General features: G+C 31.1%; 1 protein-coding gene across 1 annotated transcript; it reads right to left on the bottom strand.

Moving 5' to 3' along the window:
- Positions 1-1,035: 1,035 nt before the first annotated feature.
- On the bottom strand, positions 1,036-27,761 carry LOC114727176 (uncharacterized). The gene is made up of 10 exons (XM_028913891.1): positions 27,683-27,761; positions 11,865-11,933; positions 11,676-11,773; positions 10,119-10,187; positions 7,556-10,033; positions 6,079-6,825; positions 4,667-5,413; positions 3,260-3,973; positions 1,931-2,452; positions 1,036-1,095 (listed from the first exon to the last, which is right to left on the bottom strand). The coding sequence occupies exons 1-10, from the start codon at positions 27,759-27,761 to the stop codon at positions 1,036-1,038; spliced, it is 5,583 nt and encodes a 1,860-aa protein (XP_028769724.1).
- Positions 27,762-27,980: the final 219 nt, after the last annotated feature.

The raw sequence follows: 27,980 nt of genomic DNA, 5'->3' as shown, positions 1-27,980 counted from the left end.
CTCTGATACGATTGCATGTTGTAATAATGGAAACTTGAAAATATAATATTGGCTGCAAAATCTCTTCAATCTTGGTAATCTATCAAGTTCCAAAAGCTCCAGTTTGTTGAAAATGATTGTCTTGTCCTCATTGTTCTCTTTTTTCTGTTTCGTCATAAGTTCTTCTATTTGATGGCATGAACCATCTAGTGAAGAAACTAAGTTTATTTCTCCTTGGTGGTCATTATTGCCCAACACATTCTTCAATTTTGGCAAATTCTGTAGCCTTAACTTTTTCAATGGCACAATCACTGATGATGACACCATCTCCTTATAATCATTTAAATCTTCAAAATCAAACACCATCTCCAACATTTTACACCCCGTGACTTGCAGTTCTTCCAAGTTGTTTAAAGATTTCAGCACATAAAGCGGTACCAATTTCACAAAGCGACAGTACCATACAGTCAATGTTTTCAAGTTGCTGAATGAGTTGTGTGAAAGCTTGTCATCCCATATCGGTGGAATCAAACTGTTTAAAAAGTGTAATTCTAATATCTCCAACTTTGAGAATGACATCTGCTGAAAGAAAATATAATTAAACGAATATCTTTTGGCAAAAAACGAAAACAAAGTTACTGTTGACTTGCAAGGCTTAGTTTCATGAAAGATTGTTTAAATGTGTAAGTATAGATCTCGTGTACCACAGCATTCTTCAAGAGATTGACAAAAGTTCAACTTCAAATTTCAAGTTCACCAAACAGAAATAACTAACTAAAAAACAAGAGAACTATAAAATGCTACAATAGCTAGCCTAATACCAAAGTAAGTAATTTAAGTGAAATAATTTTTTTGATATATTGAGACAAGAAAAAATAAGAATATATTTTTACTGAACAGAGTAAATAATTCCAATGAAATTAATTTTCACAGCATAAGTTTGAAATTAAGAAGTTAATAAAATAAGAAAATCTTGGTGAGGAAAGAACATACTAGATAAGAAAAAAATTAATTTTTGTCTTAAAAAAACAGTAATAAATTGATGAGTAAAATATACTACCCTTCCTTGTATTTTGCCCTAATTACAAATTTTCCTTCTATTTTGAAAACATAAACCTAAGTCCAAATAGTTAAATCTATTGAGAATATTCTAAAAAAATATTTTTCTAATTCAAATTTATATTAAAATACTTTTGATTTACTAATTTATCCTTCATAATACTAAATTCTTAAATTTTGGCTAAAAAGTTTTGAAAAATTTAAAATGTTTTCTTTTCCTCAATTTTTTTCACTTTTTGCAGCTAGTTATTTGTTCAACGTTTTTATCATATTAGGAATGAAAATAAGTAATTTAGTGAGCGGAAATTTGGTTAATTCTTTAAATAAATATATAATTGACCAAATAAGTTATAAATATTTCTCATTTTTTTAAAAATTTTAAACTATAAATTTAAATAATTTCTATAATCTATCAAACTTAGATAATCTATCTTATATGACGAAAAGAATATGCATTCAACATATTTTTTAGCCATTTAAAGAAACCTAAAAAATTAATTTCAATATGCGTGACAAACAATTAAAATTATAAAATTTGATAATAGAATTAAAATTAACAAGTTTTATTACATTTTAAAAAGTCTGAAAATACATGTATTAAAATTTTTTTTGTGGTATTAAAATTTTTTTTTGCAAAAAAATGAATGTTTAAATAACTTTTATGTGAAGGAGGGGTATTTTGGTAAAAATAAAAGTTTAAAGGTCAAACTTAACTGTAACCTTACGGTTGGATAGATGGAAATGGAATTTCAAGTCAAATATACAAGGGAGATTTGTATAACATGCATTTTAATTTTAAGGGAGTTATATATATATTTGTAAAATAAAGGGAAGATTTCTATAAAACACAGGGCTAGTTAGTATATTTTACTGTAAATTGATTTGAACATACCTTATGATTATTTGTTGCTGGGTCTTCAATGCTGAAATCCATTTTATGCCCTTCCACTTTCAATCTTGGTAGATGCATGAGTTTTAATCTTCTCAACGCACTGAACGTGATTCCACCTTCCACATCGTCATTATTCTCATTCTTTACAATTTTCTCCATCTTTTCGCAATAATATATGTCCAATGTTTCAAGACTCACCAAAGTTTTGGCAGCTGAATTTGTCATTAAATGGATGAGCTGATGACATTGGGACACCTTCAGCACTGTCAAATTATGAAGAAGTTGATTTTGATGAACAATGGGTGATGGGAATATCTCCTCGAAAGAACTATCCTCCACACGAAGCTCAGTCAGCCGCGGAAATCTTTCAAGCAATGTATGCGGAAATGTTGCCCCTTCATCATCAAATCCGTCTATGCCCAGAGTTTCCACTTGAGCAAGACAATCCACTGGAAATTGGTCATTCCTTATCATGGTAACATCATACTCATCTAACACCATCTCTCTTGATGCCACAAATCTCTGTAAAACAGATATTGAGTCAGAAGCATGGTAATATTAATTTAGTAATTATGTTGCAACTTCTTATTGAATCAGTAATATTATTTTGTTTTTTATTGTCTCCCAAGATCAAATGCGCTCACTAGAAGTGTGAAACATTTTGATTTCATTTATTTTTCATAATTAATCTTGGAAAAGAAATAATTATATCAGCCACGTCAAGAAACATTAATGCCGACACATTTTGCTGTGTATCGCATTAGTTATTAAATTATGACGTAATTGTTTGGGATATTTTATAATTAAACTTATGTAATTAAAAAAAATGATAACTACTCCCTCCAGTTCTTTTTATAAAAGTTTGAAATTTGAATTGTCTTAGTTTTTTTTATAAGAGCCAACTTGAATTTGTCTAAACATTTAATATGTTTTTACCCTTTTTATCTCTGATTAATTTTATACATTGCATTAATTAAAAGGCTGACAACTTGGTATATTATCTTATCTTTCATATTTTTTCTCGTTATTACTCTATTTCTGTCTCTTACTTTTTCCCTCATAAATAACGGTATATATGGGGAAAAAATTTTCATTTCTTACTGAAACATTTCGCTGTGTATCCCATTAATTAATTATGATGTAATTGTTTTGGGATGTTTTGTAATTAAAGTTACGTAATTAAAAAATGATAACTAAAATTTTAGTAGAAACTTCAAAACCGAAACACGTATAGGTATTTTTATATTAAATATCATAACAATGGAACATTTATAGATTTAGATTTTTGTAAAAGCTGGAAATAGGAAGAAGGGAGCATTCTAGACGTACCTGTTGGTAGAATGTATTTTTAAGATTGGTGTCCCAAATTTCATGAGGTTTTCCATACATATCTTGTGACAGTAGAACGCTTTTAAGAGATGGTGTATCAATGAGTCCTGGAGAGAATACTTTGAATTTCGGACATCCTGTTATGATCACCTGTTCCAATAATGGAAACCTGAAAGTATAATTGTAGCGGCAAAATCTCTTCAATTCTGGTAACCGTTCAACTTTCAAATGCTGCAACTTGCTGAAAACGACTTCCTCATCGTCATCATCCTCTCCTTCTTGCTTCCATATAATTTCCTTTATGTCATCGCACCCACTAATTGAGAGACTTGTGAGATGGACCAAGCTTCGAGCAACTGATGACGTCATCAGAGTGGTCAACTCATCACAATATGTCACTTTGAGATGTGTGAGATTTGGTGAAGAAACTAAGAGTGGTACCAAGCTTGTGATTTTGGAAATAGATTTGAGAGTCAATTTTATTGGAAGAGGAACATCATCCCCTCCAGAAGCCTTCTTAATGTGACCCGCCAGTGTCATCTCCTCTAAATTTGGAAAGCTCTTCAACAACAATTTGTATGAAATAGTCGTTGTTTTATCAGCACGTAGATGAAGCAGTTTTACTTTGGGGAAGTGGTACATGGAAAGCTGGCCACTCCCTATCATCTCAGCTCCTTTACTCTCTAATGTCAACTCCTCCAAATTATGAGTGACCTGCACAATAAATAAATCATAACTAAATGTAACAACTAATCAATGCGTCAAAATCCAGCCGTGTGCCTTTTTTTAGGAGGATATCTTCAAATTTAAATTTGATGCATCCACAATTTTGACATACATGTATTTTGTAACTACAAATATTAATTATGATACATTAAAATGAATATAAATTTCTAGACTGGAGTTTGTATCTTTGATTATAACATACAAACGTTATTTTGATCTTCGTTTGTTTTAAAAAAGATTATCCAATTAAAGCTAATAATCGCTTGAAAAAAAGGAAAAAAAAAATCCCCTCCCTTGATTCAATGACACACCTCTTTTCCATGAAGATGGAAAGCCGAGAATTGGAGACCCACTTTTTTTAAAAGAGAAAAAATAGAAAATTATTTAATTAATTTCTAATATCTATTATTAATTAAAATAATTATTATGAATTATTCTTTTTTAGCTTTTTAAGTGGATAACCAAATTAATCCTAAACTACCTTATATTCTAATAAATGGTTTAGTGACAGGAATAATTCACACACTTGAGTACTCAAAAATATCAAATTCAAACGTGCTCTTGGACTGTGACACAAAATATGTTTCATTATTTATTTTAATGCTTAAAGTTAATTTTTTGCTCTTTTATTAGATTGTTTTAAAAATAAATAACACATGAATAGCTAATTTAGAGATGTACCTTGCATTGAGACAGTAGAGGATATTTTGAGTCTAATGAGCTCCATTCCTCGTGTATTTCTAATGAACTTGAGACTTCCTTTTCAAATATCTCCAATTCATCACAAAATTCAATAGATAATCGATAAAGATGTGGCCATTCTAATGTGTGTCTCTGTGGATAGAAATTCCTCAAATTTTGTAGCCAAAAAAGCTCAAGGAGAGTCAACCTGGGAAACTCAAACGTAGAAGCAATGGATTCTGAAACTTGATCTTTTGCAACAATCACGTCTATACCACAATATTCTATTCGAAGCTCTTCAAGATCACGAAGCATGCCTTTGGCTATGGATGCAGGAAACAGACTAGTGAGGCTATCACAAAAGGAAACATGCACGCTCCTTAGACTTGGGAAGGAGACGTCTCCTTTATAGTGATTGCTCCACACATTCTTCAATTTTCGCAATGCATAAAGCGTTAACTTTTTCAGTGGCACAATCACTGATGATGACTCCGCCTCTTTATAATCATTCAAGTCTTCAAAATCAAACACCAACTCTAACGTGTCACAGTCCCTAACTTCTAGTTCTTCCAAGTTGTTTAAAGATCTCAGCACACGAAGGGGCACCAATTTCACAAAGCGACAATTTTTCACAAACAATGTTTTCAAGTTCCTAAATGAGTTGTGTGAAAGTTGGTCCTCCCATATCAATGGAATCAAACCGATTGAATTAGATAATCGCAATATCTCTATTTTTGGAAGCAACACCTACAGTTCACAGAAAATATGATCAAATGAAAATCACTTTTATTCAGACTTGCTTTTCATGAAAGATTGTTTAAATGTCTAGATAAAACTCTCATCCACAATATTATTCAAGAGATTGCTGAAAGTTCAATCTGAAAATTCAAGATAAAAAAAATAAGTAATTCAAAAAAAAAAAAGTAAAATGCTATTATAGCAAGCCTGATAACAATGTAAGTAATTCTAGCGAATGTAATTTTTGTAGATACATTACAAAAAAAAAAAAGAACAAACTTGAAAAATGCCATGATAGCCTGATAGCAAAGTAAATAATTCCGGCAAAAATCACTTTCTACAGGTAACTAAGTTTGAAGTTTTGTCACAAAGTTAAAAAAAAAAAAAAGAATAATTAAAACAACATGAAAATACCATATTGTTGAAAAGGGATTCCAAAGGTTTATTACGATGGTCAATCATCAAAACCATGAGCTACATTACATTCCCATTGATATTTTAGTGACAGGAACAATTCATATATTAAAATACTCAAACATCAAATTAACGTGTTTTTAGACTGACAAATAATTTGAGGCTTCATTATTTATTTTAATGCTTAAAGTTATTTTTTGCTCTTTTATTATATTGTTTTTAAAATAAATAACACATGAATAGCAAATTTAGAGATGTACCTTGCATTGGGACAGTACAGGATATTTTGAGTCTAATGAGCTCCCTTCCTTGTGTATTTCTAATGAACTTGAGACTTCCTTTTCAAATATCTCCAATTCATCACAACTTCTAATAGATAATTGATAAAGATGTGGCCATTCTAATGTGTGTCTCTGTGGATAGAAATTCCTCAAATTTTTAAGCGAAGAAAGCTCAAGGAGAGTCAACCTGGGAAACTCTAACAAAGGAGCAACAGATTCTGAAACTTGATCTTTTGCAACAATCACCTCTATACCACAATCGCTTATTCGAAGCTCTTCAAGATCACGAAGCATGCCTTTGGCTATAGATGCAGGAAACAGACTAGCGAGGCTTTCACAAGAGGAAACATGCACGCTCCTTAGACTTGGGAAGGAGACGTCTCCTTTATAGTGATTGCTCCACACATTTTTCAATTTTCGCAATTTATAAAGCGTTAACTTTTTCAATGGCACAATCACTGATGATGACTCCGCCTCTTTATAATCATTCAAGTCTTCAAAATCAAACACCAACTCCAACGTGTCACAGTCGTTAACTTTTAGTTCTTCCAAGTTGTTGAAAGATCTCAGCACACGAAGGGGCACCAATTTCACAAAGCGACAATTTTTCACAAACAATGTTTTCAAGTTCCTAAATGAGTTGTGTGAAAGTTGGTCCTCCCATATCAATGGAATCAAACTGATTGAATTAAATAATCGCAATATCTCTAATTTAGGAAGCAACACCTGTAGTTTACAGAAAATATGATCAAATGAAAATCACTTTTAATTCACAGACTTCCTTTTCATGAAAGATTTTTTAAATGTCTAGATAAAACTCTCATCCACAACATTTTTAAAGAGATTGCTGAAAGTTCAATTTGAAATTCCAAGTTCAGAAAAAAAGTAATCAAAAAATGAAAAAAAAACTGTAAAATGCTATTTTAGCAAGCTTAATACCAAAGCAAATACTTCTAGTAAATGTAATTTTTGTAGGTACGTTAAATAAAAAAAAAAGAACAAAATAAGAACAAACTTGAAAAATGCCACAATAGCATGACACTAAAGTAAACAATTCTAGTAAAAATTAATTTTTGCAGGTAACTAAGTTTGAAATTTTGTCAGAAAATTAAAACAAAAAAAATAAGAATAATTACAATGATTAGTCATCAAAACCACGAGCCACATTCTCAGATATTTTAGTGACAGGGACAATTTCCAAAAATATCAAATTAAGGTGCTTTTAGGCTGACGAATAATTTGAGGCATCATTATTTATTTTAATACTTGGAGTTAGCTTTTCTCTTTTATTAGCTAATTTTAAGTCATTAAAAAAATAGAAAGCTGCAACCTTCCATAATAGCCTAGCAGCAAAACAAGTAATTCTAGTGAAAATGATTTTTGCATACAAGTTTGAAGCTAAGTTTCGTAGGAAGATAAAATAAGAAAAAATGTGAATAAAATAATCTGAACATACCTTGTTCAAAAGCGACTCAGACATTTTATTGGATATGTTATTTGTTGCTGCTTCATGATGTGCTGAGTTCCAAACAATGGACTCAATAGCATCGTTACTTTCAATCTGAAGATGCCTTAAATGCAGAAATGATCTTCCATCATGACCATGTAGAACATTTTCAAGCCCATTAGATCCATATAAACACAAATCTTCAGCTCCTTTCATCAACTTTCGAACCCCAGGCTTCAAATAGATATCACTCTCAAGCTCAAGTTTCAACACCTTTGAAGTTTTATAGCTGACCGTCCACCATTTCCAGTGCTTCCCAATGAGTATTTTGTATCTCATCAAATTCATATCTAAGAACAAATTCTCCGGCAACATCGAGACATTAGGAATATGAATATCTAGAGAACAGATTGGCAAGCCCTTCAACTCGTCAAGACTCGCGTTTTCATTAGCTTCGGTAGATCCTTCAACTTTCCACTGGTGAAAGCTATTTGCCATAAGCAAAACCCCCAATTTTTTGAAGCTAGATAGCAGTTTTGGTGGAATCACTTTGAGCTTGGAGCAGTGGGCTAAATTCAACATTTCTAAAGAAGTTAACTCTGCCAATTCAATAGGTAGTTGTTGAATTTCAGAGTAAGCAAGACTTAGGACTTTTAACTTCTTCAAGCTTCTAACCTCAATTATGTCTTCTAGCAAACAAGAGTGGAGACACAATGTTTTTAGTTTTTGCAGGAACATGAGCGATGGTAGTGATGAAAAATTTACATTGGTAAATGCCAACACTTTCAGCTCCTTTGATGATTTGAAAAACATCTTAGGTATGGCCAAATCACGTTCGGTGCTGTCTAGCAGAAAGAATTCTAATCTTGAACCGTGCAGCTCTTCTGGAAGGTCACTGATGTCACTCTTCTGTAAGCAAATTCCCTTGTAGTCTTCGAGCTTTTTTGGGTCTGGCCATTCTGTCAAGCTTCTATGCCTCACAATGAATGCATTTAATTCGTTGGGTGTGATCGATAATACAACATCTCGAAAGACGTCATGTATTGTAAAGCGGTGACTAGAAAAGCTATCAAGAAATAAGTTTAATGATTTTAGATCACCTACGGTAGTAGAGACTCCACTGTGGGCATCTTCTATCTTTTCTATGCCGTCAAGAATATCTAACCCCATAGAGTACATGAGCAGGTCCTCAATTGAGGGATCATGGGACAGCATGGCGGAGAGCAAGAACATACGTTTTTTCTCTGAGCTTAGACAATCATAACTCGACTTCAATATCGCATCCACCTCTTTAATTCCTGTGATGTTTCTCCTTAAAGGATGATTCAATCGTTTGTAGAATTCTTGCCACTCACCTAGATTTTTTCCCCTTAATGCCTTGGCAGCTGTTGCAATCGCTAATGTCAAGCCATGACACTTTCGAACAATCTGAGAGGCTATAGATATCAAGTTGTCAGGAGTGCTTGAGTCAATAGGAAGTTCAGAAGTCCTCTTGAACAACTCTAATGCTTCATCCTCTGACAAAACATCCACTTCGATAATTTCTTGACATTTCATGCGGTTTAACAACAGCATCTTATTCCTTGAAGTTAGTAAAATTTTGCAGCCTTCATTCTTTTTGCTATAACTTCCAACATCAACAAAGGGAATTCCAACTTTGCCCAAATCAAGTTCCTCCCAAAGATCATCCAATATTAGGAGCATATTCTTCTCTAGCTTCAACCTCTCACACAGACGACGAGCTCTTACTCCTTCAGATTTTTCATTGAGTTGGAAAGCCAGGTTCTCTGCAATCTCGCCTTGAATCTTCTCAATGTTCAATTCTTCAGAAACAGTTGCCATGATCACCTTTTCAAACATGGTTTGATTCTTCGCCTTCTTTGCTACCTCTTTAGCTATAGTGGTCTTGCCAACACCACCAAGCCCAGACAATCCAACAATACTAACACTAGGATAATGTAAGTGCTCCATAATTTGATTCAAAATTTGCGTTCTTGAACCAATCCCTTCATTGCTTTCTCTGATGAGTACCTCTGGCATCGATGCGGGAGGAATAGGATATGAAAATCTATCAAAGTTTCCCTTTCCATAGATTTCAACAACTTGTTGTGCCATTGCCTTTGCTCTTTTGCTTAGTTTATAACGTAGCCACAGGTTGGGACAGGAAGTTACGCTACACTCTGTTTTTGCTTGACTCTCTTCTTCATGAAACATTTGTGTTTGCTCTAAAATCTCATCTACTTTGCCCAACCAATGCTCAACTTTCTCTTCAATTTGTTCTAAATTTTTTTTAGCATTATCTATTTGCTGTTGTTTGGAGCTTCTTTCAAGGGTGAGTTCCTCAAGTCGTTCATTGAGCTCCTCAATGTTTCTGTGATACTGAAACAGATAACGAAGCTGCTCCCAGGTTAGATCGATCACTAGATCCCGGAACTTGTCAACCAAACTACTCAATGTTCCGCAAGTGATATCCATTGAATTTGCACTCTGTTAAAAACATAGCCAAAACTCAATTAAACTTGGGTTGTGAACTGATGCAGAAATATTGGCACCCTTTTAACAAATGTCTCACCTTTTTTTTTTCCGAATTAATGACGATGAAAACTTGATTTCCACTTTTTCCCGTCTTTCCTTTTTCGCCCTGTGGAAATCAAAGCAAGAGTTTGGTCATTCAAATGATCACGATTGACAATATTAAATTATTTGCAGTCAGAGTATTTTTTGTTTTCATTCATGCAACATCAAGACATGATCACTAAATTTTGCACCCCCTGCAAATAGATATTTGAAATTCTAGAACACGTCACCATGCAGTTGAGATAAGGTGATAGGCAAGCTTATCATTAAACAATTAGGACATAAATTTAAAGTGCAGTTTTCTTTCTTCTTGAAGAACCATAAAAAACCAGCAAAGTTAAAAATGACCACAGTAAAGGAAAAGTGCCAGCAAAAAATGCAAAAGGAGAAAACTTATGATTTTCTTTTATTTTTTAATAAGAAAAAGAGAAAGAAAAACAAAAATCAGAAAACAAAAATTGCAGAAAAAATGTTGAAGAACAAGTTGAGAAATCAAGAAACAAGAAGTAAGGAATGCTGTGTAATTATGAAAGGAGACAGAGAGAACCAACAAAAATATAGCAGAAATTAGTGACAAGTGCCAAGAAAAGGAATAAAATTCAGGGAAAAAAATTTCTGAGAAAATGCCGAAGAAGAAGAAGGCATGAGGCTTTGGGAGGAGTAGATCGCCAAGGCTCTCGTGCACAGAGGAGTCAATGTAGCATATAGCGATGAATGAGACCCACATTAGTTAAAAGAAAAGGGCTGCATTAAAGGAAAGGCACTTTTTTGAAGTTGATTTGAAGCACATCACATTGGCAAAACACATAATACCGTGTGTTACGAAACGTTGAAAATGAAGAATAGAGATTAACTCTGAAGTGACAAAAAGGCGCGTGGCCCCCCCCCAAACAATTGTTACTTTACTGCTCTTTTTGGTTTTAAATTTATAAACTAATTAATTAATTCACATGAATTAAACAAATATCACTAATTTGATTATTTATATTGAATAAATTACAACATAGCATATAACTTATACAATTACCTTATTTAAGATTGTTGAATGCTATTGCGAAAATACTTTTTTTTTAAGGAAAAGGCAAGAACAAAGCGTTGCGAAAATGTTTGAAAATTGTACAAAACAAACCACATTTACATTTTCAAGATTTTATTTTCACATGCCAAAATATTAATTGATTGTTAAATTACACATTTTAAGCCAAAATATCTCTCTCTAATAAAATGCTGTTTAAAATTAATTCAGAATTATAATTTCATAACATATATTTTCAAACTTGTTTTACACATGTAAACTCAGGGACTAATTAATGATTCCAACAGTAAAAGCTAGAAGAACCAATTAGTCAAAGTTTCAATAAAATTAATATTTAATGGATCGAATTATACATAGTTAAAGACTTAAAGTTCAGTCAATAATCAAATTAAAATTATGAGACCAAAACGATTAATTTTTCGCTTAAAAATCTCGGATCTTAGCCCCAAAAATACAAGGGGGCATCCTTAGAGATAATGTAAAAATAGGGAAGCCACACCTTAATAAGTAAATTGCCTTCAATATATGGCTGGAAGTTGGAACAGGTTTCTTCTTCAACAGGTTTCTTCTTCTTCTGGTTGGTTGCTGTCTATATTCAGAAACACAAGAATATGCTGCAAAAGTTGAAAAACAAATTGAACCTTGTAATTACAGATCAATTAAACACCGACTGACTTTGGCATAAATCTATATTTTCAAACTTACAGTAGTGGCCAATGTCAAACTTTGCACTTTCAAGGCGTATGTAAACCTCAATCTCCCAATAGTAATCAGCTTTACTCAGTGTTCCAACACAGATCAAGCATGAAAGACGTCTTTTTTTATGGTGTTTTGAACAACTTTGAGAAACAAACGCTTCAAAACAATAGAAGACAACTATAAAGTGTGTAAGTTTACGAAAAAAGATGATGAACTTGTGAAATTAAACAGGAAAAACAACATCACAACTAAACAACAAAATATCACAAATATGATGAAAAAGCGGTTTTTTTAAACAAATTATTTTTACGATTTTTTTTCTTGAAGAAATATCACGAAACCAGAAAAATATAGTTGAAAATGATCACAACAGAGAAGAGCCAAAAAGTATTGTTACTGCCATTAATAGTGTTGATAGCATTAACAATAGAGAATTGCAAGTGCGCCAGCAAAAAACATGCAAAAGGCTGTAAATTCAGGATTTTTCTTTTTTTTTTGGTGGAGAAAAGACAAAAGAAAAAGGCACTGCACAGATAACGAAGTGAAAAAAGAAACTGAGAAAGCAGTAGAAATTAGCATAAGGGAGAAAGTAGTAGGAGACTTGTGAATGGAGGAGAAGAAGAGGAAGAAGAAGAAGAAAAAGATCTGCAGCTTTAGTTAGAAGGAGTGGCCACAAAGTTTCCGGTTAATATTTTTTATTTTTTATTTTCTTTTTCATGTTTTTGGTCGAGGAACATATAACAGAAAGAAAACTGCAGAAATGATGGAGTAAAACGAGAAGTTGAAAAGGCAGTAAAAATTAGCAGAAGACAGAAATTAGGAGATTTGTGAAACTATGAAGGAGAAGAAGAAGAAGCAGATCTGAAGCTTTAGTTGGGAGGAGTAGCTGCAAAGTGGAGGCAAGTCAATGTAGAACGGTTCGGACACTGCGGTTCACATTATTATTATTATTAGGGGGGAAAACACGTTGTACGGTTTAGGAGAATTATTTGCGTGTCCTTTCTTCTAAAGAGCGTTGATACTCCTTTTCAACTTAATTAACTAATTTTAAAAATTAAAAAAATTAAAAAAACAAAATTATTTAATTATATCATATATTACATTATCTTTTTAAAAATATTGATGTACATTATTAGATTATATACCAGTCTATAAATTAGACAAATTAATTTAAAAAATAACAAAAAAATTTTAAAATAATTTTTTTAATCCCTCTAACTTAAGTAATTGAATGTTATGTTAAGGATGGACCTATTTAAATAGCAAAAGGGCACTGGCGGAATCGGACGCGATCCTGAAGCAAGGAGGTTTCACTTCGGGGGTTCTTTATGGTCGAAGAGCTGGGTAATTGCAAGAAAAATAAGTTGTGATATTTTCAACTTTCCATTAGAATTTTAAGAAGCATTTGTGATGTTTTTTACTTCAGTAGTTTCATTTTTCTTAAATTTTTAATTTAGTATCTATGTATTTTTTTAATTAAATTATTTAATTTTATTCTATTAGAATTATCAACTCCTGAAATTTGCTCCATTTGCGCTGTCAGCTACTATTAACAATGCTAACCAAATAAAATTAAATATTTAATTAAGATAGAAAAACATTAAATATTAAATATTAAATTCAAAACTGAATGAGAAAATGATTTTCTCAAGAAACAAAAAAACTACAGAAATAAATTTGATGATGATCAAAACAAACAAGACTACTCATGCGATCACACTAAGTTACAACTCCGTCATGATAATCTTATCCATTATAATTTGGAGAGAAATTAGTTTTGAGAAATTAAAAAATTAGTAAATTTCTTAATTATAGCATAAATAACATGATCTCTCTAAAATAATTATGCATATTATTAGATTATATATCAATTCATAAATAAAGCAAATTAGTTTTAAAAAATTAATAAATATAAATACTTTAAATTAATTTATTATTTTTTTAATATTTTTAAATTAGTCAGCTAAGTTTTATATTAAAAATAAAAAATAGTGATTCAAAAATTTTAAAATTGAGAAGCAAAAACTGAGGAGGAAAGGAGTGAAAGGAACAGTGAGAATAAGGAAATGGAATAGGAAAGGCATCATACATGGGGATATCAATATCATATGTACATATTACGTCGTGTATAATGTAGACATCTCTTTATTTTTCTTTAATTCAAAAAATAAAGTAAAATTGATAAAGTGGTTATTTATGAGAGCGGGGCAGGTTTAGGGTTGACTTTTTGCGATCAGTGTCCTTAGCGACAGGAGAGACTATGAAAAAAGTAGAAATTAGCAGAAGGGAGAAAGTAGGAGATTTGTGAATCTATGAAGAAGAAGAAGCAGATTCGAAGCTTTAGTGAGGAGGAGTGACTACAAAGTAAAGCCACGCAAATGAGAGTTTTGAAGAAAATAGTCAAATATTAAAATGAGGGAGCCAAACCTAAGTATCTGCACTATGGCTGGAATGCTTTTCTTCTTCTTTTTCTTGGTTGCTCTCTATATTCAGAAACACAAGAATACGCTGCAAAAGTTGAAACACAAATTGAACTTTGTAAGTACACATAAATTAAACACAGACTGACTTTGGCATAAATCTATATTTTCTAGCTTACAGCATGAAACTTTGCAATTTGAAGGCATATAAACCTCAGATCTCCCAGCAGTAATCAGCTTTCCTCAGTGTTCCAACACATATCACACCATGAGAGAGCTCCTTTTTGTGGTGTTTTAAACAACTTTTACAAGCAGATGCTTCACAACAATCGAAGACAACTACAAATCTGAAAGTTTTTGAAGAAAGATGATGAACTTGCGAAATCAAACAGGGAAAACAACATCAACTAAACTAGTTTTTTTTTTTTGGGAGATATATGAGCTGTCACAAACTGAAAAGGGCAGGTTTTTGTTTTTTTTTAAAATGATCACAGCAACAGAGAAGTGCCAGCAAAAAATGCAAAACGAGAAAATTCAGGATTTTTTTAAAGAATTCTTTAAATAAATGATTTTTTTCCCAGCAAATTAGTGTTTTTTGGTTTTTTTTTTTTTTTTTGGGCTTTCGTTTGGAATTCTAGAACACTTCACCATGTAGGTTGAGTATGGGCATAGGCAAGCTTATTACTGAAAAATAAGCGCATAAATTTATGCTTTTGGACATATTACCAACGTGTAAAGAGAACATTGCTTCTTATTTTTCCTCATAAATATTCTAAAGGAGGAGAATATTTTGCCGCAAAATTTGAGAGTCAAATTGAATAGAAACTTACAATAACCATGTGAAGCTTCCCAATCTGATTCCGATCTACCAGCAGTAATCAGTTTTCCTTGGTGATCCAACACAAACCAACATGACCACCTTTTTCCTCTGTCTTTTTATGATATTTTGAACAACTTTAAGAAGCAGATCTTCACGACAATCAAAGGTTTTAGCAGAAAGACTGACTTACAGGAACAGACGGGAAATCAACATCAACAAAATAAGGAAAACAAAAAAGAAGATGAACTCAGAGAAAACAGAGCAGAGGGAGTAACGCACTTTTTTTACGACGCGGCTAGTGATAAATTCAAAGTGCAATGTTTTTTTTTTTTGTTTGGATTTTTTCGTGGAAGAAATATCGAAAACCAGCAAAAAGTAAACTTGAGAGTGGTCACAATAAAGGTGCCGGCGAAAAATGCAAGAGAAGAAAATTTTAGATTTTTTTAAAAAACTTTTTTGATATGAAACACAGAAAGGAAAACAGAAATCAGAAAATAAAAGGGGAATTACAGAAAAGATGTTTAATAACAAGCTGAGAAATCAAGAAACACAGAGGAAGTAAGAAATGCGGTGAAATTATGAAGGAAGACCACGAGAACAAACAAAAATATAACAAAAACTGAGTGAAATGCGCCCATGAAAGGAAGAAGATCGGAATTTCTTCTTCAGCGTCCAGAAAAGACAAAATAAAACGAAAATCAGAAAATTCAAAGAACACAGGAAGTTTGAGAGAAAATGTTAAAGAAGAAGCTGGGAAATCAGGAAAGTGGGGGGGTGATGTGAAACTATGAAAAAAGAAGCAGATCTGAAGGTTGGGAGGAGTAGATCTTAGAGTCTCTCGTGCTGCATAAAGGAATGAGTGGGTAGTATCAGTATGGCAATGAAGAAGCAGGAATCAGATTCCCTTCCTTGGCAAAATCAAACGAAATTAAAAAAAAATAGGAAAAATTACGTACAGGTCTTACAGGAAACAATTTATTACTCTGAGGTCCTACGAAATGTCAAAATCACTGACAGGTCCCAAGGGACTCTCAAAAAAATATTTCATATTCCAGATTCACATTTACTCTGTCATTGCGATTTACAATCTTAGCAGCGACTATTAACAACCCAATGAGAGAGCGTTAACAACTCTAGCAGTATCTGTTAACAACTTACTTTATAGAATCATATAACCTCCACATAAGAGTAAATTATAACCAAATAGTATAATACAACAACTTAACACTAAAATGGGAAGTTTTTTGATATCATTAAGAATTTTAACTAGTTCCAATAGGATTATAGTAATATTTTAATGCGAAGATCCATTTACAACCTCAACAGCGACTATTAACAACCGAATGAGAGGGCATTAATAATCTAAGTAGTATCCGTTAACAATTTACTTTATAGAATTATATAACCTCCGCATAAGAGTAAATTATAACCAAATAGTATAATACAACAACTTTAACACTAAAATGGGAAGCTTTTTGATATCATTAAGAATTTTAACTAGATCCAATAGGATTATAGTAATATTTTAATGCGAAAATCTATTTACAACCTCAACAGTAAGTATTAATAACCTAAGGAGAACTTTTAACAAACTTAGCAGTGTCTGTTAACAACTAACTTTATCGGATAATATAACTTCTAACTATAACTAACTAAATTATAACTAAATTGTCTTAAAGTTAATCTTATATAGTTGTTAGCGATTATATTATCCTATAAAGTCAGTTGTTAACAGATACTGCCTAGATTGTCAACAGCTCTCTTTGGGTTATTAATACTCACCATTGAGGTTGTAAATGGATCTTCGCATTAAAATGTTGCTATAATCCTATTGGGTTTAGTTAAAATTCTTAATGATATCAAAAAGCTTCCCATTTTAGTGTTAAAGTTGTTGTATTATACTATTTGGTTATAATTTACGCTTATATGGAGATTATATGATTCTATAAAGTAAGTTGTTAAAGGATACTGCTTAGGTTGTTAATGCCCTCTCATTTGGTTGTTAATAGTCGCTGTTGAGGTTGTAAATAGATCTTCGCATTAAAATATTACTATAATCCTATTGGATCTAGTTAAAATTCTTAATGATATCAAAAAGCTTCCCATTTTAGTGTTGAAGTTATTGTATTATACTATTTGGTTATAATTTACTCTTATGCGGAGGTTATATAATTCTATAAAGTAAGTTGTTGACGGATACTGTTTAGGTTGTTAATGTCCTCTCATTCGGTTGTTATAGTCGCTGTTGAAGTTGTAAATGGATCTTCTCATTAAAATATTACTATAATCTTATTGGATCTAGTTAAAATTCTTAATGATATCAAAAAGCTTCCTATTTTAGTGTTAAAGTTGTTGTATTGTACTATTTGGTTATAATTTACTCTTATGTGGAGGTTATATGATTCTATAAAGTAAGTTGTTAACAGATACTGCTAGGGTTGTTAACGCCCTCTCATTGGGTTGTTAATAGTCACTGCTAAGGTTGTAAATCGCAATGACAGAGCAAATGTGAATCTAAAATATGAAAAGCAGTAATGTCATTTTACAAATCGAAAATATTACTCTGAGGTCCCTTGGGACCTGTAAGTGATTTTGACATTTAGTGGGACTTCAGAGTAATAAATTGCCTTCTGTTGAACCTATACGTAATTTTCCCAAAAAAATATTACTGGACTCTGTGTGTGTGACAGTGTGAGAGTGAGGAAGTCACTTTTCGGTCAAAAAAACAAAGAAGACTGGAAGTCACAGATATATTTTATTCCTATTCATTCAGTCATTCTCCAATGAGCCGTGTCTAGCGCATTTCATACTCACGGGGTCTTGATCTTAATTTAGATTATTTAGATTAATTTTGAATGGTGCATGTTTAACTAAATTTTTTTATATATTTTAAATATTTTTTATTTTAATATGTATAAAATTTAAAATAAAAATAATCTTATAACTATCACTTTTTTTAAAAAAATAAATTTATTATTAAAAAATTATAGATTAAAAATTTTAAATTTAAACCATTCAAATTAAATTTTAAATAGTCTAGATTGTATTTGATAAACACACGGTGGTTATCATTGTGATGAGCTCTTCTTTTCTCTTCTCTTCTTAGGTGCTTCTTTGTCACATTTCAAATTTTGAAATCGCCTCTCTCTTTTCACCTTCTCTCTTCTTATACTTATTTTATATTGGCAAACTTAATCTGACAGTATTTACAATTTGATCGGATTTTGAATCAAATCCCTCTAGCTTTATTTTTTTTGGGAGTGGCAAACCTAAATCCCTCTAGCTTTATCTCTCCTCTATTGTATGCAAGCAACATATATGAGAAAGACTTGCATATTTGATGAAAAAAATTAGTAGGATTCAACTAAAAAAAAAATAAAACTGAAGGAACTTGATTCAAAATCTAATGAAACTGTTATCTTTCCCTTTTTTATTTAGCCAATGCATGACAGCACTTCATTTTTCTTTTTTCCTTCAGTCTGTATATAAGGTTTTTCAACTTTAATTTTTTTAATTACAGAAAATATTTTTTATTCTTAATAATAATAACGAATTAATCGTCTTTTACGAAATTCATACATATAATATTAAATTTGTTTACAATTAGCTATTGCAACTTTAATTAGACTATTCTTTTTTTTGTGATCATATTTGTAAATTTTTTGAGATAAAAAAATTAAATTACTTCATATTTGACTACAATTTATTTTTAATATACTTGAGCAAAGTACGGCAACATAAAGTCTAGTTAAAAACAAAAAAGTAGTGTTAAAGTAAAAATATTTCTTCAGATTGATTTGGGTGCTATTCGATCATAACAATTGCTTGTGTAATTAAATTCAAAATGGACGAGATAGATTTAAAATTGGGAAAACTATATTAGAGTTGCTTGTACTTTTTATCAATTTTTAATTTGGTACCTGTGTGTTTTTTTCTCTTAATTAAATCATTTAATTTTTTTTAACAGCATTAGCTGTTGTAACTTTATTCTATTAATATTTTTAAGTCTCTATGCAAGAGCTAAGATGTTGATAGAGCAAAATTAAAGATTTAATTAGGAGGAAAAACACATAGTTACCAAAGTAAAAATTGAAAAAAAGTATAGGTAATTCCAAAATGATTTTTTTCTTTAAAATTTAAATAAAAAATCATTTTTTGTTCATACAATTAAAACTCAATCTTTTTTATTTTATAATACTACCTCTGTTCTTTATTATAAGGAACAACTATCAAAATTATGTGGCTTAAAATGTTAATTAAATTTACTTATAAACAATAAGGGTATAAGATATATACGTATTTTTTTAATTATATCTTCTTCTTCTTCTTTTTGTAGGATTTTCAATTATATCTTTATTTGTTAAGAGAGTATATGAGAGATAATGAGCAGAAACTTATGTCGAGAGATAATAAATAGCATATAAATGAAAAAACAAGTTTAAATTTTCAGACAAAGATAGTTTATTTTTAATATTTAGGTTGTGAGATTATTTTTATGAAAAGAGACAGAGTGAGTATGTGAAACTCAGTTGTAAAAGTCAAAAAATTAATTGTAAATTTTTATTTAAAAAAACAAGTGAAGTAAATTAGAAAACAATAGTACTCCTCCGGTCTTTAATATAAGACCCATTTAACTAATTTGATTAGATTAAGGAAGTTAGGTAAGTTAGTTAATTATAAGGAAAGTGACACATTTTTCCTAAAACACCATAATCATCTTTCTTAATACTACCTCTCCCTCTTCTACTTGATTATAATTGAGGGAGTATCCATAATGGTAATTTAGAGAAAATTAATAAATATGAGAAATGGGTCTTATATTTAGGACCAAAACCAACTCAACAATTGGGTCCTATATTAAGGACCGGAGGAGTAATTGCAAATGAAATTGAAATATGAAGCAGCTCATACTCACAGATTAGATTTTCTTATACACTTGAAAGAAATATTTGGATTAGATGCCTTGGCATAAATTTTAGAAAAACTCTCCAAAAAAAAATTGATTGTTGAATTTCAAAATTTTAAATCAGAAATTACTACAACAATATGTTATCATTTGCTTTTCAATTATAATCATTTTCTTTATAAGTGTAGTAACCAATACTGATTTGAAATTTTGAAATCCAGCAGTAACTTCTTTTGGGGATTTTCTCTAAATTTTATGATTGAATGATATCAATGCAAAGTGCTGGCAAAGTGGAAATTTGAAGAAACGGGGAAAAACCATTTTCTTCTATACATATACAAGTGCTAAATACTTAATATTGAAAATTTTATGGCTGGTTGCATTGTTATTCTTTTATTAGTTTAAACCTACACCCATTCCCGTACATTTCTCCTTTGAAGTTTTATTTTCCAATTTTATTTTCTTCTCCACCTCATGTCTCTTATTTTAGGTTTTACTATTTTATTTTTGTTTCCGAATTTTTATTAGATCTTAGCCATTCATCCATTAGGCAGCATGGGGATCATTTGCAACTGATCTTAGCCCTCCATTTTAATCTAGGGATTATCACCATTAATCTCCGATTAATCCATTCATTAGAATAATCTCCACTTACTTCCACTAACATTATTAAATTAATCCCACCGTCTTCCAGATTTCAAGTACCCATTCCACATTCACGGATTGGGATAAGCATGTTCACTATCGGATTAAACGTGGGATTGATTATTCTCCGTGGTATTTGTCCTTTTGCTTCCACAGCAATCAATTAAAAACAAAAATGTGGCGTTTTTTAAAGGTTGATTTGGGTTAGCCTCATCGCAGTGACTAGTGCAATGAAATTTGAAATGTTGAAGGAATCAATTTGTTTCCTGATCAAAGTTTTGGGGAGAAAAATGAAAAGTCTAAAATACATAAAATCACGATCTCTATGGATTTATATCGTCTCCTTATTCTTTCCCCCCCCCCTTTTCTCCTCATTCCACCCTATCACTTAATTAAGCAATAAAAAGTTGATATTTAATTAATATCTCATGAAATTATTATTATAATATTACTAAAAATAAATAAAGATATTTATATTATTAAAATTTGATCTGAACAGTTCACGTTAAAGATCGACTCAAAATTCAAAAATAATAATTGTGTAATATATTAAATTTCAACCTTTTTTTTTTCCGATTCAATAGTATGAATCTGTTGCCAGCAAGGAACTACTTCTGCACTGCCCAATTATTATCTATATTATTGCAAGATTTCAGTTAGCTAAATAGCATTTGTATATATGTTTTGCTGAGGTCTCCTTGATCCTTCCATTCCATGTGCTCTTTGGAAATCTTTCAAGAGAATTATGTAAAGAGAGCTCACTCCAGCAAAGACGCCCACCCCTTTTATCATCATTCCCATTCGCATGTATTTAATAACAATTGACATAATTATTAGGTGATTCAGTGAATTAAACCAATTAAGATATTGTTTTAAAGAAAATATAATTAAATGAAAATCACTTCCCATCATGCACTTCTTCATGAAATTTTTTTAAATATCCCTTTTTTGAGTTGGGCCTTATGAGAGAAGGATGGAAAAGAATGGCATGTGGGTCCGCCAAACATTAGAGATAAAATTTAGGAGAAGACTTCCTGTTGCTCAGGTTGGATTCACATGAGTGAGGCCGGCGACTTGGTATAAAATACTACTTTCCATCAAGTTTGACAACTAATTTATGAATATTTAAAAAATTAGTTAAATTTAAATTAGTTAATAACTTATATTCGTTTGTGGTTCCACGATGGAGGCCTCGATGGTTGTGGTGGAGTCATATCTGGGGAGGAACTTGAAACAACAAACGGTATATCCCATTTTGATTGAAGTATGATCTGCTAAATTTGTTCTATCAATTCTCTATCCTCAGAGAATGAATATTACTTGATTAATCTGTTGGCGGTACGTAAAGAAGAATATCTTAAGAGCTTCATAATGTCACTGATTTCTTGTGTAGCAGAAGAATTTAAAAATTTGACCAATAATTTGTTCTTTCATCTGGCCAAAAAAAAAGTCTGTTCTTTCAGCTGGTGGAACCTGGTAGATAATTATGAATGTAAGCTAATGAATTTGAACTTTCATATTGCTAAAGGTAATAAATATATCAAATAGTTAAATTAACTTCTGCATGAAATATATTATATTCAATCAAGAAAGGTTATTCAATTTACCAGTTATATGCAATTTTTTTTTGCCTATAGTTGATTGTTTAGCTGTTTAGTTCTGAATAATTGAAATGCACTATTTAAGAATGTGCAAATTTTATGGACTTTGGTTGGGTGCTTAAGAATAAAATTATTGAAAAAGAAGCTCAAACATTACGTTGGGGCGGTTTCAGTTCGCTTCTCGTAAAAGTGGCCAACTAAAGAGCCAGGGGAAGTATATTAGCTCCATATTGCGTTGGAAGGATTTTATTGTTTTATTTTTGAGTAAAATATTATAACTATTCCTTTATTTTACCGAAGTTACAGAAATCTCCCATTTATTTTGAAAATGCATACAAACCTCCCTTAAAATTAAAATACATGTTACACAAACTTTCTTTATATATTTGAAATTTCATTTTCATTCATCAAAGGGTTAGATAACGTTATGTTTAACTTTTAAACTTCTATTTTAACCAAAATACCCCTCCTTAACATTAAAATTATTTAAAATTTTGCATTTTTAAAAAAAATGATATAAAAATAATTTTAATACATATAGTTTAAAAATTTTAATATGCAATAAAATTTATTAATTTTGACTATATTACAAAATTTTATAATTTTAATTTTTCACCACATAATGAGACTTATTTATTTAGGTTTTTTGAAATGGCTAGAAAATATATTAAGTAAATATTTTTTTCATCATATAATATTAATTGTTTAAGTTTGAGAGACTATAAAAATCATTCAAAATTTACAATTTAATATTTTTATTTAAAATTTCGTTAGAAATATTTATAACATATTAAGTCTATTTATATTTATTTAAAAAATTAATCAAATTTCCATTCAAGATTTGTAATTCTATATTAACTAAATTAATTAATTCTCCATCCCAATATAATAATAACACTAAACAAATAACTATTTGTAAAAATAAAATTAAGGAAAAGGAAAGCATTTTAAATTATTCAAAAAATTTTAGCCAAAATTTAGGGATTTATCGTTGTCAATTGTAAATTAATAAATAAAAAGTATTTTAATATAAATTTTAATTAAAAAGGTATCTTTTTAGAATATTCTTAACGGAGTTAACCGTTTGAACTTAAGTGCATGTTTTTAAAATAGAAGGGAGATCGGTGTAATTAGAACAAAATGTAAGGAAAGTTAGAGCATTTTACTCTTTATTTTTAACTCTCTGTCTGTCATTTTAACTCTCCGTCCACTGTTTTTTTTTTTTTTTTTGCCTTAAAAAATTTTCTAGCATGTGGTTTTGTGGGCGATCTGCTCGATGGAGCATCAGGATCTGTTCAGGTTTTGACACCCAGCAGTGAAGTTAACACTCCTCAGTTTTCTGAGCTATTTCATACTATGCAAGTTGATGCTTAGGAATCAGACACTTCAAATAACAAAGAAATTCTGAGAAAATGTTAAAGTAGAAGCTGCGAAATGAGGAAAATACAGAAGGAGAAAGAGGAAGCAGATATGAGGCTTTGGGAGGAGTCAAAGATGTGCAGCGCCTATTTGACTTAAAACATTGCAAGACCCACAGCAATTAACAAGAAAAATGACCTTTTATGAAGATTAATTGCTTTTTTAAGCGAAGCTGCGGCACTTAGTGCGCTGCTGCTACTTTTTTTTTTTTTTAATTACTATTAAAATATTATGAGATAGCATTTGGTACTGTTTTTTATTTTTTTTTAAACATTGTTTTAATAAGACAATGAGGTGGTGTTTGGTGCACCTAACGCTACCATGTTTCAACTATTGTCCTTTCAACTATTGTTATATTTATGGCACTGAAGAAAATAAATACAAAAATTCGAGTTTTTTCTCTCAAAATATGTGTAGTTCTGAACTTGTCGAGGTGCTTAAAAAACTCCACAATCACTTAAGAAAATACTTTCACGCAAGTCAAAACAAATTTTTTTTCACATATATATTTCGTGCATAGTAAAATTAGTGTTTTCAAAATGATTCTAAAGTGTTTCTGTGTGGTGCGATTCTTATCCTCTTAGCATCCCGATATGCTCTGTTCATGTTAATCTAACGGCTTATAATGTGCCATATCATCATGCTATTAAAAATTAAAATCAAATCTGATCAATACTATAAAATTACTGAGTAGCTTTAAACTATTTCTTCTAATTTTTTTTTTTTGAAGTGAAGTACCTAATCTCTTGGATTTACTCATTTTAACTGTAAAATTTATTAGAGGTCTAGCTAGACTGACACTACTTTCAATTCTAATTATAGACTTCATTTGTAGTTTACAACAATAACTTATAATTAAGACAAGAGATAGCATAACTTTTAAATAGCATAATAATGTAACACATTGCGAATTCTTAGATTAATCTCACCGGCTGTAAATTCGACGCTAAGGCGCTGAGAGTATTCTCTTCCTTCTGCGGATCCGATTTGCTCAAACCTATGAAACACAATTTCGCACTATGAATATGGAACTGAGCTGTTTAAATTGGATAATTCGAACATCTCTTTGGAATTCATATCTATTAAGAGGAAATAAGACAAAAATAAAATAACTTTGAGCTGTTTAAATATTTAAATAAAGCTTTTTGCACCGCCGAATTTTTCAAGAAATTGTTGCATGCTTATAATGTAAACATAAAACCAATCTTATAATAATACACATGCACTACATCTTAGCATTGTTAGAATTTTTATGATTGAATTAATGGTAACTGTATTATTACAATTTTTATTTCCGTATTTTCAGCACTTTGTTTGCGTCCGAGAGAAAAATCAACCCAGTAATTAACTAACTATCCAATACAGACATATTCTTAATCAACTTCTCATTTTAATTCACATATACAGATCAACCACTTCCAACATCATCTATATAAGATGAAATATTCTTTGGAATTTTTTTCCCAGAAGGTTAAGCTTGTTAAATATTGAAAAGAATAATATTCGACTAAAAAATTAATTCTAAAGCTATAACTATATGTGGGGCAAGTCCATCGTAAAGTTTATCAAAACTACATTAATTAAAGAATAAAAAACCGCAAAATGCCATAGCATCCTAAGCGAAGTAATTAACTCATTTTTTTCCTTTTAAAGAACAAAGTAATTTTAGTGAAATTGATTTTCATAGCATAAGTCTGAAGTTTTATAATAAGTTAAAACAAGAGACAAAAGAAGCATAAATAATTAATTTGAACACACCTTAAGGCTGACTATATATCTCTTCTTCACACAATTGTCATATATATCTGCCTTGTTATCTCATCCAATGCTCAACTTTGACTTCAAATGAATGTTGCACACTGGTTTGTCCATCCTCCACTTCCTTTACTTTCTCCTTCAGATCCTCAATAATATTTGTCGCAACCGGAGAAAATCGAATAACCAAGCTGTCTTCCAACCATTACCCTATAATCCCAAATCTTTTCGGCACAAATATGTAGTAACAACTTCCATACTGCATATTAATTAATGTATGTATGGAGCATTTAACACGAATTGTCAGGTGGGGGAAGCAAAACATTTATATTAAACTTTTACATATAGTGGCATCGTTACTTCATCTGTGATACCAACCTGAATACCTATATCCACAGTACAGAATGCTCCAAAGTGTCCGATAATTATGCGGCTTCTATATGAGATCCCTCCTCCCCATTGCCCGAGATTCACCTTTCTAAAGCAAGCAACAAGTGGCTCCTTACTCGACAAAAGAGCCACCCCACAAATCTAGACTCGGTGACCTTTTCAATTGGGATCAACCTCATTAAGCCAATTTATTTTAATAACACACTCGTCTGATCTTATTTATAAGTCACTTCTAATATGTGTCATATAGATCAAGAAAAATATTAAATTTTCTTAACTATTATTTAAAATTTAATAATTTTTCAATTTTATCCCTATTTAATATACTTTATATCTTATGTAAACAAAATCATCATAATAATCAATGAAAGGTAAAATTGTATATTCATATAAAAATTTTTCTCACTGCCCCATAAACAGTACCAAAAAAAAGCTGTTTTCAAAAAATAAAAAAAAAATAGAAAACAAACAAGGCCAAATGTCTCGTGTACAGAGAACTCAATGATGTAGCCTCTAGTTACATATGCAACTAATAATGATTAAAATTGACGTAGTATGATAATGGAGCGTGAGACCCACAACAATTAAAAAGGAAAACGGCGTAGTGATCCTTGTAGCATTGACTTTTGGTTTTGGTTAGTCGTAGCATTGACTAAAATGGTGGTAGCATTTGGGGAACCAAACGTGACCTCATAAATATTAGCTTTTTATAAAATAGAGGTAGCGTATGGTTCTGCCTCTTAAATATCTTTTTTAGTAGGGAAAAAAAAAAAGACAGAATCATTCATTTTGAATTTGATTCTACCTCTTGGTTTTTTCCTCTCATTATCTTAATTCTTTTTTCCCATTTATCTCTGGATCTTCTTTTCCATCATCTCTCCCCTCTAATCTTTCAACTTTACCCCCCCCCCAAAATGTCCTCAATTTTTCATTTTCAAAACCTAAATTTTCAACTCTCATTCTCATTTATCCCATAAATGAATCTACAGGTTTCATCAGAATTTAATGAACTCCATTTTATGCTCTCAGTTCATGTATCATTTCAAGGACTGCGTTGGAACTGTTAAAAAAATTCTGATTTAAGCATGAGATGATGTGTTGATCTTCTCCCTTCCCTCTTTAGGTTCTACTCGGTCTCCACTGTGGTTTGCATTTGATGCCCGCTACTGTTGAGGCCACCGATGGGGATGGGAGACAGAACAAAAAAATCAAAGGGTATAAGTTACTTCTCCGGTCCTTAATATAAGACCTAATTAACTAATTTGAGTAAACTAAGAATGCTAGTTAAATTAGTTAACATGACATGTTCTTTCTGGAATTAGTTAACATGACATGTTCTTTCTGGAACATCCTAAGTATTTTCCTTAATTCCCTCTTTCCCTCCTCTACTTCATTATTATTATTAGAAGAATATTAATAAAGTTAATTTGAAAAAAATTACTAGACTTGTGGAACAGATGTTCTGGTAGGACCAACATCAACTCCCTGATTAAATCTTACATTAAGCATACCAGGAGTATTTTTCTAAACAAAATGCACTAACATATGCAAACTTTTTCCTCGTAAATGATGTTTGTGTTTTTTGTTGGATCAAGAAAGCATACTTCTCTTTCACTCTGGTGTGAGTTTATACTTGAGCTATTGCCAATTAATGTCACTATATAGAAAATTAGTGCAAAAAATTGAGTTTTTCACCCTCGAAAAAAATATATATATATATATATAAATAGTTCTGTAGAAGGCAGATAGAATAGACATATGAGGACCTTGAGCATTTGGATGAAGGAGTCACACTCACTGGGATGATCAACACGATCCCAATACCTTGGAACAATGTTAATGTTATGAAAAAGAGAAAACTTGTAAACCAGCTTTGAGGAGCATGATGGGTGTAGCTACAAATGCAAGAATACTTCCATTCATAACAAGTTTCTTGTCAGAGACCATCACTAGAAAAAGAAAACCTGATGAGATGCTCGCGGAATAAGTTACTCACTCTGTTCTTCTCTGTTTCTCCCTTTAGAAACAGAGCATTTTGATTACTGAGAATTCATTTTTTTAATATGCTTTTCCTTAGTTCGTTACTCATAACTTGGTGGGATGTATGGGAGTGGGTCGGCCAGGATCGTTAGCCATGACAATGGTCTGAAATTCAGGGTTCTCGTT

This window comes from Neltuma alba, unplaced genomic scaffold (assembly GCF_004799145.2).
Source record: "Neltuma alba isolate B1F8T4 unplaced genomic scaffold, ASM479914v2 tig00012452_pilon, whole genome shotgun sequence".
NCBI lineage: Eukaryota > Viridiplantae > Streptophyta > Magnoliopsida > Fabales > Fabaceae > Neltuma > Neltuma alba.
Note: the sequence above shows the minus strand (reverse complement) of the source record. Positions and strands in the feature narration are given on the sequence as shown.